General features: G+C 44.4%; 1 protein-coding gene across 2 annotated transcripts in view; it reads right to left on the reverse strand.

Moving 5' to 3' along the window:
* ACAP2 (ArfGAP with coiled-coil, ankyrin repeat and PH domains 2) overlaps positions 1–17,979 on the reverse strand; it is a 135,369-nt gene extending 117,390 nt beyond the window's left edge. Inside the window, exon 1 of one of the 2 annotated variants that reach the window (XM_079766649.1) lies at positions 17,401–17,979. In XM_079766649.1, the coding sequence (XP_079622775.1) occupies positions 17,401–17,453 (53 nt within the window). In that variant the 5' untranslated portion in view covers positions 17,454–17,979. The remainder of the gene's footprint in view (positions 1–17,400) is intronic. The other variant, XM_079766650.1, reaches the window with a different exon arrangement.
* Positions 17,980–18,763: the final 784 nt, after the last annotated feature.

Raw genomic sequence — 18,763 nt, forward strand, 5'->3', positions numbered from 1 at the left:
ATCAATCGATGTTTTTCTCTCTCCTACTCCTCCCTCCCCTCCACTCTCTCCTATATCCACTCTCATCCCTCTACAACCCACCTTCCAAATATCTTTAAAATATAAGCCTTATCATTTCTCACCACTGCTAAAAACTTTCTAATGGCTTCCTATTGCACTAATCGTAACTTCTTACTATGGATGACTTATAAAGCCTAACATGATCTGGTCCCTACCTATCCATCTGAACTTATTTCCTACCATTCTTTCTCTTGCTCACTTTGCTTCAGCCCACATTGGCCTTCTTTTTGTTCCTTGAAGATCAAGCTCCTTCCCACCTCAAGGCCTTTGATCTTTGATCCCACCTCAAGCCTCTCCCTCCCCAGGTTTCCCACCTATAGCACCAGTGATCAAATTTGCATCGTCAACAGGAAGACAAACTTCATGGGATTCCTGATGGAAATGACACATTACATCACCACCTATGAGTTTACTTTCCAAAAATGTTTAAACTGTATCTATCTAGAGGAAACAAATTCAGAAAGTGAAATATAATACAAGAAAATTTTTCTACACTCATCAAAAAAGTAACATGAGATTGTTAGTTATCATATTATCCATAACCCAGAAAAGTGGAGAAACAACACATCCAAAACAGGAATATGCAATAAGTGTTATGCCATAACATCTTCATACAACATATAATACAACCATATTTTAAAGTACAGCATAGAAACTATAGTCAATAATCCTATGTAATAAAAGGCTAATATAAATTGTCCCTATAGGCAGGAGTTGGACCGACCAGGAGTTAGACGTGTGTTGACCACTGGCGTGGAACATGGTGGGCATCGGTGATGCGGCACTGGCAGTGGGCAGCAGTGGAGGCGCTGCCAGCCCTGATGGGCCCTGACAAGAGCAGGACCGTGACAAGATGGTGGAGCAGGTGAGTGAGTGGTGCCAGGCCAAGGCAGGTGTGAAGGAGGGAGGGGGGAGGGCTCAGCCAGCAGTGGCAGCAGGCAGCCAGGGGAAGGGAGGGCCCGGCCGGCAGTAGCGGCAGGCAGCTGGGGGGCCCCAGCCAGCAGTGGGCAGCCGCTAGGGACCCTACCCATGCACAGATTTCATGCACTGGGCCCCTAGTATTCTAATAACTATGTATAGTGTTAGATGGGTGTGAGATTTCCTTGGGATGATCACTTAGTAAGTATGTAATGTCTAATCACTAGGGTGTACCCCTGAAACTAATATAATATTGTATGCCAACTATAATTAAAAAATAAAAATGAAAAATAAAAATGATTTAAAAATGAAATCATAATCTATACTAATAATAGCCTAGGGCCATCACGACCAGACTGACAACCAGTCACTAGGAAGTGCATGGAGCACCTCTGGGTCCTGCCCCTGTGGCCCACAGACTCCTATCACAACAAGGCTGGCAGCCCAGTGGACGGGGCGAGGCAGGCACAGACAGAAGGGCCTGGCTGCCAGGCGCCATGGCCTGCAGACAGACAGCAGGGTCTGCCAGCCGCAGCACACCAGCAGTCCCACCTCTGCGCGTGAGCTGCACAGGAAACACCTTTTCTGACCGCTCATGGGCTAAGCTCCCTGTACGCCACTCGCAGTGTTCTTGGTAACTTGGGTAATAAGAATCCAAGTAGGTAAAAAAAAAAAAAAGAATCCAAGAAGGTGATCTAGGGTTTTTCCACCTCACTCCTAGAGGGAAAAACAAAGGTCCGCTGCTGGAGGGGCAAAGAAGTATATCCTGCCCTAGCCAGTTTGGCTCAGTGGATAGAGTCTCGGCCTGCTGACCACAGGGTCTAGGTTCGATTCTGGTCAAGGGCATATACCTAGGTTGCAGGCTCCTCCCTGGCCAGGGCCCAGGTCAGGGCTCATGCAGGAGGCAACCAATCGAAGTGTCCCTATCACATTGATGTTTCTGTCTTTCCCTCTCTCTTCCACGCTCTCTAAAAATCAATGGAAAAATATTCTCAGGTGAGGAAGGGAGGAGGGGGGGGAGGGGAGGGGAGGGGAGGGAATGGAAGAGGAGGGGAGGGGAGAGGAGGGGAAGGGAGGGAAGGAAAGGAAAGGAAAGAAGGAAGAAAGGTCATATCCTATGAAAGAGACATCTTGAAAATGCCTAAAGAAAGTTATCATTTATTTGTGGTGAAGGGACTGAAGTCCATGTTGATGAAAACACCTTGGTGGCTGTGGCAGCCAGCAGTGGCAGCAGCAGCAGGGTGATAGGGGCGGTGCCTTCCCCTGATCAGCCCGGTCACCCCCTGCAGAGGGAGGCCAGACTTCAGCTTAGGCCCACTTGGGCCTAAGCCGTCAGTAGAACATCCCCTAAGGGCTCCGGGATTGGAGAAGGCGCAGGTTGGGCTGAGGGATCCCCCTCCCGTGCACAAATTTCGTGCACTGGGCCTCTAGTAATCTATAAAAGAGAAAATCAAATAAAATTTTCATAAGTGAAAAATACAGTTGAAAAACTCCACAGATAGGTTTAACAGCAGTTTATGCCCAGCAGAAGATGAGCTTAATAAACAGGATATAGGTCAATAGAAAATATTCTAATTCTCTATAAAACATAACATTTCAGAAAAGAAATGCAGGACACAGCAAAAAATTCTAACATATGTGGTGTTGAGTCCCAGAAGGAGAGAAGTGAAGTAGAGGCAATATTTAAAGAGATAATAACCAGGAATTTTACAAGCTGATGAAAGATACTCTACAAACACCATATTTTATTGAAGAAACTCTGCAAGCCCCAATCAAGATAAATACAACAGAAACCACAACTACATGCATCACAGTAAAACTACCTAAAACCAAAGGCAAAGGAAAAAAAAAATCTTAAAAATAGCTAGAAGGAAAAAGACACATTATCTTCAAAAGAGCAACAATAAGACTAACAAACTTGTAACAAATGATAAAGACAAAAGATAAACAAAAGACAATGAAATAACATTGTGCTTAAAAAAAAAATAGGCGACCTACTTAATCTATGCTTTGGAAAAATAGCCTTTAAACATCAAAGAAAAACAAAGGTAAAATCCTTGGTATTACTCATCCTCATGCCCATTCTCCATTGCCTGCCTTGGATTAAGCTGTTTTATCATATTTTACAGTTCAAACTGAACTGTATTTTTTTTTAAGCAGTGAAAAATATAGTTAAATTTGAGTATATCTGTAGCATCACAGAAAATGTAAACATTAAAGGAATAAAATGACCACATTCAATAAAGAATCCTGACTTACTTCAGGTACAAATTACTATCTATGTATGTAAAATCTATATTTATAAAAAGCCAGCGAACAGAACACCAGAACGACTGGTCTCTATGACACCCACTGGGACCAGTGAACTGGCCCAATCAAGGGGTGGGGCCGACCAGCCAACCTCTTGTGGCCCTGCCCCGCTCCCAATAACCCCCCACCCCAAAAGGGGGCAGGGCCAGTGGCCAACCGCCTGCAGCCCCCCCAGCCAGCCCCGCCCCTGATGGGCCTCCACCACCCCAATTGGCCCACAGTCCCTCCCCCCATCAGCTCTGCCCCTGATTGGCCCCCCCACTCTGATCAGGGGGAGGGCCTGCTGGCCAACCACCTATGGCCCCTCCCCCAGGCCACTGGCCCCTATCAGCCTCCCCCCCATTCAGGGACAGGGACAGCTGGCCCACCACTCCCAGCCCCTCCCCACGGCTGGCCCCATCCCAGATCAGCCCCCACCATCCCGATCAGCCCACAGCCCCTACCCCCAGACAGCTTCATCCCCAATCGCCCCCACCCACACCAATCAGGAGTGGGGCTGACTGGCTAACCTCTCACAGTCCCTCCCCCGGCCGCTGACCCCCAATTGACCCCCGCCACTCCATTCAGGGGTGGGGCCGGCCAGCCCACCACCCACAGCCCCTACCCACAGCAAGCCCCACCCCAAATCAGCCCCCCACCCCAATCGGGGGCGGGGCCTGCTGGCCAATCGCCTGCAGCCCCTCCCCTCAGCTGACCCGGTCCTGATCTGCCCCGATTGGGGTTGGGCCAGCCGGACCCCACCCATGCACGAATTTGTGCACTGGGCCTCTAGTAAGATTATAATCAAGTCAATTCCTTCTGCAAGAACCTCATCATCGCTGAAATAGGAATATGTTCCTATTCATATTCAATATATTCATTTACCCCAATGTTTATAGAGATTTAACTCACATTGTTTCTCATCTAACCTATAGATCATTCTAGATACTATTCAATGGGCATAGACTTCATGTAATCTCAAGTAAACCTACATATTTCCTCACAGTAGTTTTCTTCTGTGACCTCTGAGTTCACTTACCCTTTCTTCTGATATATTTTCAGATTTAGATCTTAAAGGCACTGTGCCCTCATTTTTGTTTATTGGTTTTGTTTTGTTTTCCTCCTCTTCTTCTGATCACTCTACCTCTTAAGTACTCTAAACATAAAATCTATACATGGCTCTTTTGTAAGACCTTTACTGATCTTATACAAAGTTGACTGAAGTTTTGTCCGTCTACTTTTACTGTTTCATTATCCACAACATTGATGATTTTCTTTTGTACAATATGCCAAATCCTTCATGCATCCTAGATACTTCCAACCAATAGTTTATTTCCACATGGGAAAACCAACACCATAACTAAGTTATCTAAGCTATTCTTCAAGGATACAAGAGGAAGAAGAAGGAGAATTAACATCATTAAGTGGGTCAGTGAAAGGCATTTGGACTCAGTCAGGCAGTACTCTTCTCATTCACTCAGCGTGAGAAAAAGAAAGAAACCTGCCCAAAGTCTCACAACCTGTAACTGAAAAAGAAGTCAAACAGGTCATCTTCCTCAATAGCCCACATACTAGGTCCATATTCACTACCCGAGAAGTGTTCTCCTGTATAAATTATGCTTTGCCTATCAACAGCACAGAAACTTCCAGATAAACATGACAGATTGAATATACCTATTTATCTCCACTTTCTCCAGAATGCCAATTAAAAGGGAAAAATAGGGGGTTGCTAATCCACAAGGACAAAGAACAGAAGCCATAATAGTAATAATGTTACCAGAAAGTGGGCCTGGCCCCAAGCGGTCTTCCTAGAGCCCCTCAGTAGTGTGTGGCTTCCTGACTTCGTGCAGGCAAGAATTCACAATAGGAGTCCAGGTGATTTTTAGAGGACATTTATTAAAGCTGGGGACAATAAAACAAGGAATGGCCTAGGATAGAAGCAGCAATAGGAGAGGGGCTAGGTGGGGAAATGAGTCTAAGCTAGCCTGCTTTGGCTCATTAAAAAGTCAAAGAAGCCCTAACCAGTTTGGCTCAGTGGATAGAGTGTCGGCCTGAGGACAGAAGGGTCCCAGGTTCAATTCCAGTCAAGGGGATCGAGTCTGCAAACTGGGCATGCACCCTTGACTGGAAGAGAGATAGAAACATCTCCCTTGACTGGAAGAGAGATAGAAACATCAGTGATGAGAATCATTGGCTGCCAATGCACAGTTGGCAGCCAATGATTCTCATCACTGATGTTTCTATCTCTCTCTCCCTCTCCTTTCCTCTCTCTGAAATCAATAAAAAATTTAAAAAATTAAAAATAAAAATAAAAAAGTCAGAGAAGCCCTACCCGGTTTAGCTCAGTGGATAAAGCATCCATCCGCCCATGGACTGAAGGGTCGCAGATTTGATTCTGGTCAAGTTGCAGACTCCATCCCTGGCCCGGGTCGGGGCAGTGTAGGAGGCAACCAATCAATGAGTCTCAGTCTCTCTCTCTCTCTCTCTCTCTCTCTCTCTCTCTCCCACTCCCTTCCACTCTCTTTAAAAATCAATGGGAAAAATATCCTTGGGTGAGGATTAACAAAAAAAAAAACAAAACAAAAAGACAAAGAGAAGAGATAATGCAGAGAGAAAAAAAAGGTTAACTATGATTCATTTCTTCAGCTGTGTAAGAGAAGCTGTTAAAGAATGAGCAGATATTGAAAAGGAATATGCAAACAGTAAAAAAGAAGTCGTGGAAACTAGGGTTAGAAAATAAGTTACATATATCATCCAGAAATTTAGAATAAAAAGACAAATAATTTTTTTAAATTTAGATAATTAATTCAAAATCTGAGTATAATCAAAATTCTAGCAAAAAAATAACAAAAAAGGAGGAAATTAATTATCAAAGAAATAATATGTTTCCCCAGAAGCAAAAGACAGGAGTTTTCAAATTGAAAGGAAAGTCTCCAAGAAAATACATAAAAAAGACCCATCCTAAAGCACATCATAATGAAGTTTCAGAATACCAGAAATAAAGAGTAAATCTAAAAAACCTTCAAAGACAAAAAAATGAATCAAAAAATCAAAACAGCACCCTATGTGTCAACAGCAACATTGAAAACCAGCAGACAATGGAGTACTGCCTGAACATACTGAGGGAAAATGGTTTCAACTTAGTCTTATAAACATTTTCAGACATATAAAGACTCAAAATAAAAAATGCACCTTTTCAAAGGAAGGTAATGAAAACTATGCTCTGCCAAAAAAAAAGTAAACAGAAAAGATAACATGAAAACCGAATCCAATATAAAAAAGACAGAGGGAATTCCCATTATCGAAAAAGTAAAGGGAATCTACACTAATAAAAGAGAAGTATGCAAATTGACCGTACCTCGTGACACCCACAAGCCAATCAGGTGTGAGTATGCAAATTAACCCAACAAAGGTGGTGGGTTAATTTGCATACACAGGCACAGAGCAGCCAGGCGGGACGGGATGCCTGCTATGAGGGGGAGGGCGGGGGGTGGAGGAAGCTACAGGAGCGGCGTTCTGGCCAGAGCAGAGAAGACTGAAGGCTCCGACTGGAGCGAACACTGAAGGCTCTGGCCGGAGCCAATACTGAAGGCTCTGGCCAGAGCAAAGACAGAAGGCAGCAGCCAGAGCGAAGGCCTGGGTCCCAGGTGCCAGAGGAAAACCAGTGCCAGCAGCCAGGAGAAGGAAGGCCTATTGCACAAATCTTCGTGCAACGGGCCTCCAGTGAAGAGACTAAAAAGACAAGGCTTGACTTGGAGGAAATATTTGCAAAATACATATCTGGTGAAGAACTATTATTTAGAATATACAAAAGAACTCTTAAAACTCAACCAGAAAAATAATAAGCCAACAGGGAAATGCAAATTAAAATAACAATGAGATACCACTACACACCTAATTAGAATGGCCAGAATACTGACAATACCAAATGCTGGTAAAGCAATATTGTGGTGGGAATGTAAAATGGCACACAAACAGTGCTTGTGTGGTTCAGTTGGCTGAGTGTTCTCCCATGCACCAAAGGGCCTTGGGTTAGACTCCTGGCCAGGGCTCATGCCCAGGTTGCAGGTTCCACCCCAGTCGGGTGTGTGTGAGAGGCAACTGATGGATGTTTTGCTCTATCCCTCTCCCTTCTTCTCTAAAATCAATAAAAAAATAATAAAAGTAATAAAATGGCACAATCACTTTGGAAGATAGTTCGGGGGTTTCTTACAAAATTAAATATAGCCTTTCCATACAACCCAGCAATTGCACTACTTGGTATTTACCCAAAATAATCTGAAAACTTATGTCCACACAAAAAATCTGCACAAAGATGTATACAGCAGCTATATTCAAAACTAAGGTCCCAAGCACAAATTCATGCACCTTAAAAGGAACTGTGGGCCGAGAGGCTGCAGTAGGTACAGGGGCGGGTCTCAGCCCATCCTCTGCACTCCCGCCCAGCCCCTCCTGCCGCAGCTCCGGTCCCGTCTGCCAACAGCCCCGCTCCCACCGCCGCTCCCACACGCTGATGGTACCGGCCTCGCTCGCACCCGCTGAAGGCACCGGGCCCAATTGCTGAAGGCATGGAGAGATTAGGGCCAGTGCCAGCAGCGGGTGCGAGCGGGGCCAGCACAGTCAGCGGGTGTGAGGGGGGCCAGTGCTGGTCATGGGTACAAGCAGCAGCTCCAGTGCTAGCAGCAGGTGTGAGCAGGGCCATCGTCAACAGCAGGTACTAGTGGTGGCTGCCGGCCCCGATCTCCCCTCAGGAGCAGGGGGAGGTGGAGAAACCCTGAGGGGCAATCGGGGCCAGCAGCCGCTGCTTGCACCTGCTGACGGCACCAAGCAATCGGGGCGGGGCTGGGCACCAGCAGTGGGTGTGGACAGCAGCTCCGGTGCCAGCAGTGGGTGCAAGCAGGGCCGGCACCAGCAACAGGTGCGACAGGCAGGACTGCAGTGCATGGGAGCAAAGAATTTTCAGTAACTACCAGAGACTCGCCCCAATGACAGCGACCGATACCCCACATTGGTCTGGCGCCCCCGCTCACCTGCTCCACCATCCCGCTGTAGCCAACGCCCGCCATGTTCTGCGCATGCCCCCTGGTGGTCAGCACACATAGCGACTGGTTGTTCCATTGTTCCACCGTTCGGTCTATTTGCATATTAGCCTTTTATTATATAGGATTGCCAGAACTTGGAAGCAACCAGATGTCCTTCAGCAGTTATACAGTTATATAAACTGGTACATCCAGATAATGTAATATTCATTCAGTGCTATAAAGAAATGAGCTATCAAGCCATGAAAAGACATGTTGGAACCTTAAGTGTATATTACTAAGTGAAAGAAGCCAATCTGAAAAAGCTACACACTGTATGACTCCAACTATATGACATTCTGGAAAAGGCAAAACTATGTATGAAAAGAGCACACATATCCGTAGTTGGGGTGTGTGGGTGGGGGAGGAATAAGCAGAACACAGAGGAATTTTAGGGCAGGGAAACTATGCTGTAAGATACTATAATGGTGAATACATATCACTACACATTGTAGAAATCAATAAAATGTTTATCAACCATGAACCCTAATGTATAAACTATGGATTCTGGGTAATAAGCTGTGGCAGTGCAGGTTCACTGATTGTAAGAAATGTATCACTCTCATGAGGGATGTGATAACAGGGTCGACTATGCATGTATGGGGATATAGAATATATAAAAATTTTCTGTGTAATCCTATTTTGCTGTGAAATTAAAACTTCTCTAAAAAATAATTTCTATTTTTTAAAAAGCAAAGGGAATAGTCACAAAATATTTATCTGACATACATATTCATGTTTCCAGAATAAAAAACTTCAATTCAAAAATTAAACACAACCCCCTTTTTTAAAAATGGGTAAGAGATTTAAACAGAATTTCACAGAAGATAATTCAAATAGCTAATGAGTACTTTTTAAAGTGCTTGACATCATTAACTAACAGAAAAATTACAAACATACCCACACTAAGACTTCTGGATTAGCATGTAAGGAGCTTAGATGTTACCACTCCATCCTAACAAGTAAAACACTGAACAGAGAAAAAGCAACAATTTTTCTTTGATCCATCAAAGAAATGAGGTCACAGGGCAAACTGCTCCCCCAAAAAGTAGAGACAGACACGTGGGTACTGGAGTAGAAACCTATGTTGGAACCAGTGTTGTGTCCTTTGAAACACAAAAGTTTTAAATGTTGATGAAATCCAACTTGTCAATTATTGTTCTGGTTGCTTATACTTTAGGGCATCATATCTAAAACACTATTGGCTAATTCAAGGTTACAAAGTATACTCCTTTGTTTTCCTCTTAGAATGTTATAGTTTTAGCTCTTGCATTTAGGTTTATGATCCATTCTGGGTTAATTTTGCATATGGTGTATGGGATCTAACTTCCTTTTTTGCATTATGGATTTCCAGTTGTTTCAGCACCCTTTGTTGAAAGACTATTCTTTCTAAACAGAATATATGAGTATCCTTATCAAATATTGATTTACATAAATGTAATGGTTTAGTCCTGGACTCTCAGTTCTATTCCATTGATCTATACTTCCATCCTTATGCCAGTTCCACACTATCTTTTTTTTTTTTTTTCAAAATATATTTTATTGATTTTTCACAGAGAGGAAGGGAGAGGGATAGCCAGAAACATCGATGAGAGAGAAACATCGATCAGCTGCCTCCTGCACACCTCCCACTGGGGATGTGCTCGCAACCAAGGTACATGCCCTTGACCGGAATCGAACCTGGGACCTTTCAGTCCCCAGGCCGACGCTCTATCCACTGAGCCAAACCAGCCAGGGCAAGTTCCACACTATCTTGACTACAATAACTTTGTAGTAAGTTTTTATATCGGGAAGTGAATTCTCCAAACTTTTTCTTCTTTCTTGGCCTTTTTTTTTTTTTTTCTATTGTGGATCACTTGCATTTCCCTATCAAATTTAGGATTATTTGGCAATCTTCAAAGAAACCAGCTGGAATGTTAATAGGGATTGTGTTTAGTCTAGAGATTAAATTTTTTTTAATTAGTTTTTTATTGATTTTAGAGAGAGAGGAAGAGAAAGGGAAAGAGAGAGAGAAACATTGGCTGCCTCCTGCATACCCCCTACTGGGGATTGAACCTGCAACCTGGGCATGTGCCCTTGACCGGAATTCAACTGGCAACCTCTTGGTACACCCCTTGAGGGATGTCCAACTGCCAGGGATCGGACCTAAACTGGCAGTCAGTCATTCCTCTCGGGACCGCTGGCTCCTAACTGCTCACCTGCCTGCCGGCCTGCTCGCTCCCAACTGCCCCCCCATGCTGGCCTGACCTTCCCCCAACTGTCCCCCGCTGGCCTGATCGCCCCCAACTGCCCCCCCTGCCAGCCCGTTCGCCCCCAACTGCCCCCCCTGCCAGCCCATTCACCCCCAACTGCCCTCCCCCCTTGCTGGCCTGCTCGCCCCTAACTGCCTCTGCCTAGGCCCCGCCACCATGGCTTTGTCCAGAAGGACATCTGGAAGGTATCCCAGAAGGTCTCCAGGTCTAATTAGCATATTACCCTTTTATTAGTATAAATGGTCACTGATTGAGATTTTTCTTCTTTTTTAATATAGGTGTTTCCAGGTATAAATTTCCCTCTTAAGCATTTCTTTGGCCATACCCCATAAGTTTGATATGCTGCATATTTATTTTCATTGTTGGAGAGTGTTTTCTAATATCCTTGTGATTTCTTCTTTACTTCACTGGTTATTTATAAGTATGTTGCTTAATTTCCACCTATTTGTAAATCTCTTCAGATTTTCTTTAGTTATTGATTCTACTTTCATTTCATTATGGTCAAAGAATATATTTAGTACCATACCTTTTAAATGTATTGAAACTTATTTAATGGTGTAACATATGGTCCATGCTAGAAAATATTTTATGTGCACTTGAGAAGAATGTGAATTCTGGAACTGTGTGAAGTATTCTATAGATATCCACGAAGTCCTATTGATTTATAGTATTATTCACATCTTCTATTTTGTTGATCGTCTGCCTAGTTGTTCTACCCATTACTGAAAGTATTTATGAATTATTTTTGTTGAATTGTCTATTCCTCCCTTCATTTTTTTTTCAGTTTTTGCTCCATGTATTTTGGGACTCCCCTAGTAAGTTTATAAGTGTTATGTCTTCCTAATAGATTGACTCTTTTATCATTATAAAATGTCCTTTATCTCCAGTAATTTTTGTCTTATAATCTATATTATCTGATATTAGTATAGCTTTTCCAGCTCTCTTTTGGATATTCATTGCACGCTTTACCTTTTCCTATCCTTTTACTTCCAACCTATTTGTGGTTAAATCTAAAATATGTCCCTTGTAAACTGCATATAGTTGGATCATCATTGAAATTTTACATTACAAAATGTTTTTAAAAAATGCTAGTAAAATCAAAATATATAGACATACTCATCTCTGAAATTGAAGAAACTACTGCAAAGATAAAATATTCAAGAATATTTGGAGGGCGGGGAGGCACAAACCAATAACAAGGGAAAACTAGTCCCATCAGATATCATAACAGACTATAAAGTATTGTAACTAAAATATTAATGGTATTTGCAAGAGAACAGATAAATACATTAATGGAAAATAATAGAACCCAGACAAAAACTTATGTATGTATGTGTGTATGTATATGTGCTTGTGTATAATTTTAAATCAATAAGAAAAGGATAGAGTCCTCAGTAAAAGGTATTATGACTAGTGGCTTTCATTAGAAAGAAAATTATATTATCTCCCACACTCAAAACTAAAATGTAATTGCATTACACGACACTAAAATTACCGTATTTTCCAGCGTTTAAGACGACTTTTTAACCCAGGAAAATCTTATATGCCCAGTCGTCTTATACGCCGGAAAATATGATATATACCACTTAAGGATAGGTATTGCCAGATAAAACTAATAACGTATTTTCCGGCGTATAAGACAATTGGGCGTATAAGATTTTCCTGGGTTAAAAAGTCGTCTTATACGCCGGAAAATACGGTACTACAAAATGGCCCTGGCCAAGTAGTTCACTTGGTTAGAGCATCATCCTGATATGCCAAGGTTACATGTTTAATCCCCAGTACAGGCACATATAAGAAACAACCAATAAATACCTGAATAAACGGAACAATAAATAGATGTTTCTCTCTCTTTCACTCTCCCCCTTCATCTCTCTCTCTAAAAATAAATCAATAAATAAAAATTACTATAAATGATATAAAAATATATATATATATCCTACATAATAATAGACAGATATGCAAATTGACCGTACCTTCGCTATGCCCACGATTGTCCAGGAGGCGCGGGGGGGGGGGGGGGGCGGGACTCGGGGTGGCCGGGGTGGCCGATTGGGCCGGCGGGACACTGAGCTCGCGTCGCCAGCGGCGGCTCGAGCTCAGCATCTGCGCCATGGCTGTGCTGCGGCACAGAAGGGGTCTCTGGGGCAGCGAGCTCACGTCCCGCCGCGGACCATCAAAAGCGGGGGAGCTGGGTGCCTGTCCGCTCCGGCACCAGGCCTTTCAGAAGCCTCCACCACACCGGAGGCTTCTGAAAGGCCTGGTGCACCAGCGGACAGGCACCCAGCTCCCCCACGATTGAAAGCGAAAGCGTGTAGGGGACCCTACACGTGCATGATTTAATCATGCACTGGGCCTCTAGTATATATATAAAAGCCTAAGCAACCGTTATGACCAAACGACCAGAACAATGGTCGACCAATTGCTATGATGTGCACTGATCACCAGGGAGCAGATGCTCAATGCAGGAGCTGCCCCCTGGTAGTCAGTGCACTCCCACAGCCAACCTCCCACAACCCCTCCCCCCAGCCAGCCAACCTCCCGCAGACCCTCCCTCCCACCTGGCTGGCCCCCCAGAAAGGCCTCAATCCCTGGCCAGGCTGAGGGCCCCCACCCGTGCACCGGGCCTCCAGTCCTATAATAATAAGATAGGGGAGAATTTTCTAGGTAATAGACAAAAGCCAGTTTTTAAAGAAGCTGTGTGTGTGTGCGCGGGTGTGCGTGTGTGTTTATTGATTTTAGAGAGAGGAAAGAAAGAGAGAGGGAGGGAGAGAGGGAGAGAGGGAGGGAGGAAGGGAGGAAGGGAAAGAAGGAGAAAGAGAAACATCCATATGAGAGAGAAACATTGATCTGTTGCCGGATCAACAGGGGATCAAACCCAAAACCTGGTTATGCACCCTGACCAGAAATTGAACCCACCACCTTTTGGTGTACGGATAACACTCCAACCAACTGAGCCACACCAGCCAGGGCCAAAAGCCAGTTTTTAAATATCTGTATGATAAAAGACATCATATGAGGTCTGGCACATTATAAAAGCTTGATCTTCCTTATTCCAACTTAAGTTGATATTATATTAAATGAAGAATTAGAAGCTATAGTGAGGAATAGCAGGATTCTTGTATTTTGGCTCATTAAAAAAAAACAAAAACTACTTTATAATGCAATTCTACCACCTCTAAAGTGAGAATTTCTTTCTCCTCATCCCTCACCCACTATATATTTTCCATGTTTCAAGTGCCAGTTGTTCTGAAGATGGCAGGTAAAGTGGCAAAGCAGCCAGGATTGGCACCAGCTTAACAGCAAAACATAACCAAAAGTAGTTTACCTTTTATTCTACCCACTAAGAACCTTTGCCCCAAAACATCTTTTTAAGAATTTTATCCCAAGTTTTTGAACAAAGATCATATCTGAAATAGAATCTACAAAAAAAAAAAAACACTTCAGAATAAACATTGTTAAGGATAAAAATAAATCAGATAAAGATTAAAGTGTTCGAAGGCTTGCTAATGCCAATATTTTTATTTTTGAGTACTGTTTAGACCAAAAATCTTTCACAGTTCAGAAAGCACCTTTAAAAAGTACATTTAGACACATTTACTTTCTTGTAGATTTTTAGATTAACAAGATTTTGACCTTTAGAAGGGTTTAAAAAACTAAAAAGGCAATCCAAAATTACACAATGAAATGTGCCTTCCAATCTAATCTAAAGAGAGAATAAAAAATGCTTTGGAATGTGAAAGTAACCACTAGCTTTAGTCAAATGAATAAAGACAATGTTACAATTGCAAGATCTTTCTCCTCCTATTTTAATCAGTCTTTCTCTGGTTTTATCAATTTAATAGGAAAATTAATGTTTAAAGCTAGAACACTGATGAAAGTTTTCTTCAGCAAGATCTGCCTTTTGCATTAATTCTACAACACCCAACTTTAATTCATCTGTGAATTAAAATAAAAATAGGTATTAACCTAAAAACAACACAGCAGATCAGGACACTACAAGGAATAAATAAGGCAGCTTCCCTGCTATCAAAAAACAAGCCCAGCCCTCACAAATCTTGTTTTGATATGAAAATTTCAACATATCGCTCATAAAAATGCACAATACTCTTAAAAATCAAGTTTCTCTTACACATAAAGCATGTGAATAAAAAGACTTCTGAAATATTCTTTTCAAATTCTATAAAAACCTACTTAGTAATGGGATTATAGAAAAACTGTAAAACTTAGGATGTAAATGATGAGGCCTTTATTTGTTGGCATTCCTCCCTCTATTGATAATCTAATCTAGTCCCAAAAATATATGCAAAATATTGGAGTTCTATGAATTTTGGTTTTTCTTCCCAATAATAATTGGAATACTGGAAATAACTCTTGAAGAATCTCAAATATCTTAATTAAAATAAAATATTATATTCAAATTTAACAAAACTTCACTATAATATTCCATATAACTTAATTAATATCTTTCCCTTTTATTTTATATTCAATGATTACTCTATATAAAAAAAAAACAAAGATATGCTCTGGCCTATGTGGCTCAGTTGTTTGAGCATCATCTCCTGCAAGGGAAGGTCGAAGGTGTCAGCTTCCATCCCAGGTCAGGGTGGGTGTGTGAGGCAACCAATCAATGTATCTTTCTTTCTCTTTCTCTCTCTCCTCCTTCCCCGCCTCTCTAAATTCAATAAAATAAAATAAAAGATATCATATGGTTTGTGATCAACACCAGTGGCTAGAAGTTCTCCAAGTCACTTCTCTCAACTTTCTTTTTAAAATGAAATTTAAAATGTGGAATAAACTGCACACAACGCCACTTTCTCTAGGAGAAAAAGGCTGTGATTACTGCATTTAAAAAAACAAAACACCAAATAGCTGATTCATATTAATAAAAATTTCACTAAAAGCATAACTTTATAAGGTACGCTTTAAAAATTACTTCATTTGCTACACAATCCTGAAATCTAACCTGTAAAGCTGTCCTACACAATCCATCAGTGTCTCCTGAGTCCTTCAATTCACGCAGAACATGAGAGTTTCAAAAGCGAATACCAACAGCAATCAAACCAGGTGCAGCTTGTTACAAGCAATAGCCCTAAATTCCAAATAAAATTAATAACAAGACACTGGCCAGATAAGTCAACTGGTTAGATTCGCCAGGGTTGTGGGCTCAATCTCCACCCCCCCCACACCCCCACCCCCACCACGTCCAGGCACATACAAGAATCAACCAATGAATGTATAAGCAATTGGAAAAATTAAGTGTTGTTTCTCTAGCTCTTCCCCCCTTCCTCTCTCTCAAATTAATTTAAAAAAATTTTTTATTAACAAAACGAAAGTCAAAACCACAAAGTGTTCTTAAATTTTCTCTTAGAAGTAGGAGTTCCTTAGTTTTACAACAGTTTGCTTTTCACTGAAAAGAAGCACGGGAAATCTAATTAACAGTGATAAGGCTGAGAACAGTTAGTTCCCAGGCAGAGGATGCAAGAAATTGACAACGCAGGCTTGACCTAGAGACCTCTCTTTCTCTCTCTCCCTCCTCTCTCTCTCTCCCCTCCTCCCTTCCTCTCTCTCTCTCTCTCTCTCTCTCTCTCTCTCTCTCTCTCCTCTCTCTCTCTCTCTCTCTCTCTCTCTCACACACACACACACCCCAATGCTCTGGGGACGCTTTCAAGAAATGTCACTGCCTAACGGAAGTTTTAAGGCCTTATTTTTTTTAAGGCCTAAGGACAACCCTAAGCCTGTAAATACACTGTAAAATACTATCTAGCGAACTCCATTCTCCAAAACAATTCAAGAGTTTCCTACGATGCCCGAAACGGAAAGAGCATGTTCTCCGTCTGGCCACCCTCAGGCCTGCCGCCTCTCGCACAGGAGGGAGGGCAGCCCCTGGGAATCGGAGTGCCACCTCGCCAGCTGATGTGACAGATCCGCTGGGAGCATCCCACTGCGATCCCGGGCCCGCCCGGGCCAGCGCGGCTGGAAGGGGAACGTAAATGCAACCTTCTGAGCCTACTTCCGTTCTCAAAACAGAAATGCACTGTTTCTCCTACTCCTCACCCCTCAATCCAATACCTCTCGACAGCACTACCCTCTTCAAAAAGCTTAAGTGGAAAGCAAAGCAGATGGTTTCGGACCGAGCCCACAGAATGTGGTCGGTCAAAGCGCCCCCACCCCCGACTCCGGTGCAAATCACCCGCCAGCGCCTTCCCGAGAGCCCCTCTGGCTGGGGATTCTCACGCAGCAGAAATCGACGTTCCAGTTCGACCCCCCCCCCCCCTCCACCTCCACCACCACCACACCTCACCCCCCACCCCTCCACCACTTCCTCCTCGGGGTAAGGAGAGTGGAAAAGCGCAAAGAGGAACTAAGTGAACTGCAAGAGGGTGCCCTGCAAGCTCTCTTAAAGAAGGGGTGGGGTGGGGGTGGAAACGAAAAAGGAGCGGAAGGAAGGGGAAAGGATGAGCTACGAGAGGAAGGGGACGCGAGCGCGCGCCAGAGAAGGGCACGAGTCTTCGCGGACGCCGCTGCACCCCAGTCCTCGGGAGCAGAGCGGGTGCGCCCGGCCTCTGGATCGCTACGCCCCGGGCAGAGGGCGAGGAAGGGGGATGAGGAGGCAAGGTCCTCCTCCCGGGCAGCCTCGGAGCTTAGGACGGGTCGTTGGAGCTGCAGTGCCTTCGCCGGATCCAGAGCGGCGACCACGGCCGCTCGCCCCGTCGGAAGGCGCGGGCTGCGGGGCCCTCCACCACCCGGGGAGGCAGCTCCGGCGTGACGCCGGCCCGGCGCTGGGCGGCCGCGCAGGTTACCTGAAACGGGGCGAATCCTTCAGACACTCCTCGAAATCCACCGTCATCTTCATCCTGCCTTTGCCTCCGCCTCGCCTCGCCGGCGGCGCTGGAGGAGCCTAAGGAGCCGCGGGAGCGGCTGCGCTGGGTACCCAGACGGCTACGGCGGGCGCACTAGCGCTGCGCGGAGCTGAGCAGGGCGCCTCGCCGGAGGGTCATAGCAGCCGCGAAGACGGCGGCGGCGGCAGCGACGGCTAGTCAGGCCCCAGTCCGGCCCCTCTTCCTCCCACCCCCAGCAGAGCGCCGGCCTCAGGGAAACGGCCCGGGAGTGACAGCCTCGGCCAGCCAGCCACAAACCCAGCGGCCAGGGGGAGGGGCTTCCGGCAGTGCCGCCTGCGGGCGCTCCGGCAACGCACCAGAGCGACGATAGTCCCAGCCAATGAGCAGAGCGACCGTGGGTGCTTTCTTGCTACACGCGTTCCCAGGGGCCAACCGGGATTCGCAGGCGTCGTTAGGCGGACGCACCGGTTGCTAGGAGGCCGACAGCTGAGGCTCCTTGGGAAGGAAGTCACGTGAGTGCGCGCCGCGCTTCCCTCGGAGCCCCGCCCTGCTGAGCTGCCAACGCGGAGGAGCCGCCTCCTGCAGGTCTCGGCGAGGAGAGTTGCTTTTTAAGGCAGCTTTGGCAGAAATCTGAAGAGGTTAGAAGAAATTATAAAAGAAGGATATAGGCTAAGCCACCGATTCCTTTCAGTTGAAAGAAACTGAGGGCAGGAAAGGAGCGAGGGTAAAAGTTAATTATAAAAATCCGTCTTTCAATTCTTGGCTTCATTGTTTAATTAATTTAGAAATATCTCCCATGTATATCTGTTTATGTAACCAGAGACTACTTTCTGAAGGAGTTGGTGTTTAGAGTGTGCGTCGAAAGATCGGAAGGCTTTAGACAGGTATGAGTGGAAGGGCGTTGAGGGTGGAGGAACTGTTGTCAAAAGCACCGGAGACATGCCTCCTTACCAACCTTTCTCTCGGTAGCCTTCTCCAGCTCTCAGATGAGAGGGTTCTGAAAGTAAGGCTTCCTTACTCCAACTTGCAACACCTGCACCATAGACACATTATGTTTAAATGTATACTTTTTAAACCCAACCCAAAAAGTATAGGCGTATCCAGAAAAATGCACACGTAGGGTGTTCTAACAGCATAGTGGCTCCTAGCTTTCTCACTACAATGAAGATCAACACCATTGATCCAACAGAATTGTCCTGAGGTTGAAAGAGATAAGACCTCTAAAGGTACTTAACATAATGCCACATAGTACTCATTCAATAAATGCTGACTATTACCATAATTGTACCACTTTCTTTTCGTTTTTGTTTTGTTTCGTTTTGGG

Source organism: Cnephaeus nilssonii (genome assembly GCF_951640355.1).
Source record: "Cnephaeus nilssonii genome assembly, chromosome: 3".
NCBI lineage: Eukaryota > Metazoa > Chordata > Mammalia > Chiroptera > Vespertilionidae > Cnephaeus > Cnephaeus nilssonii.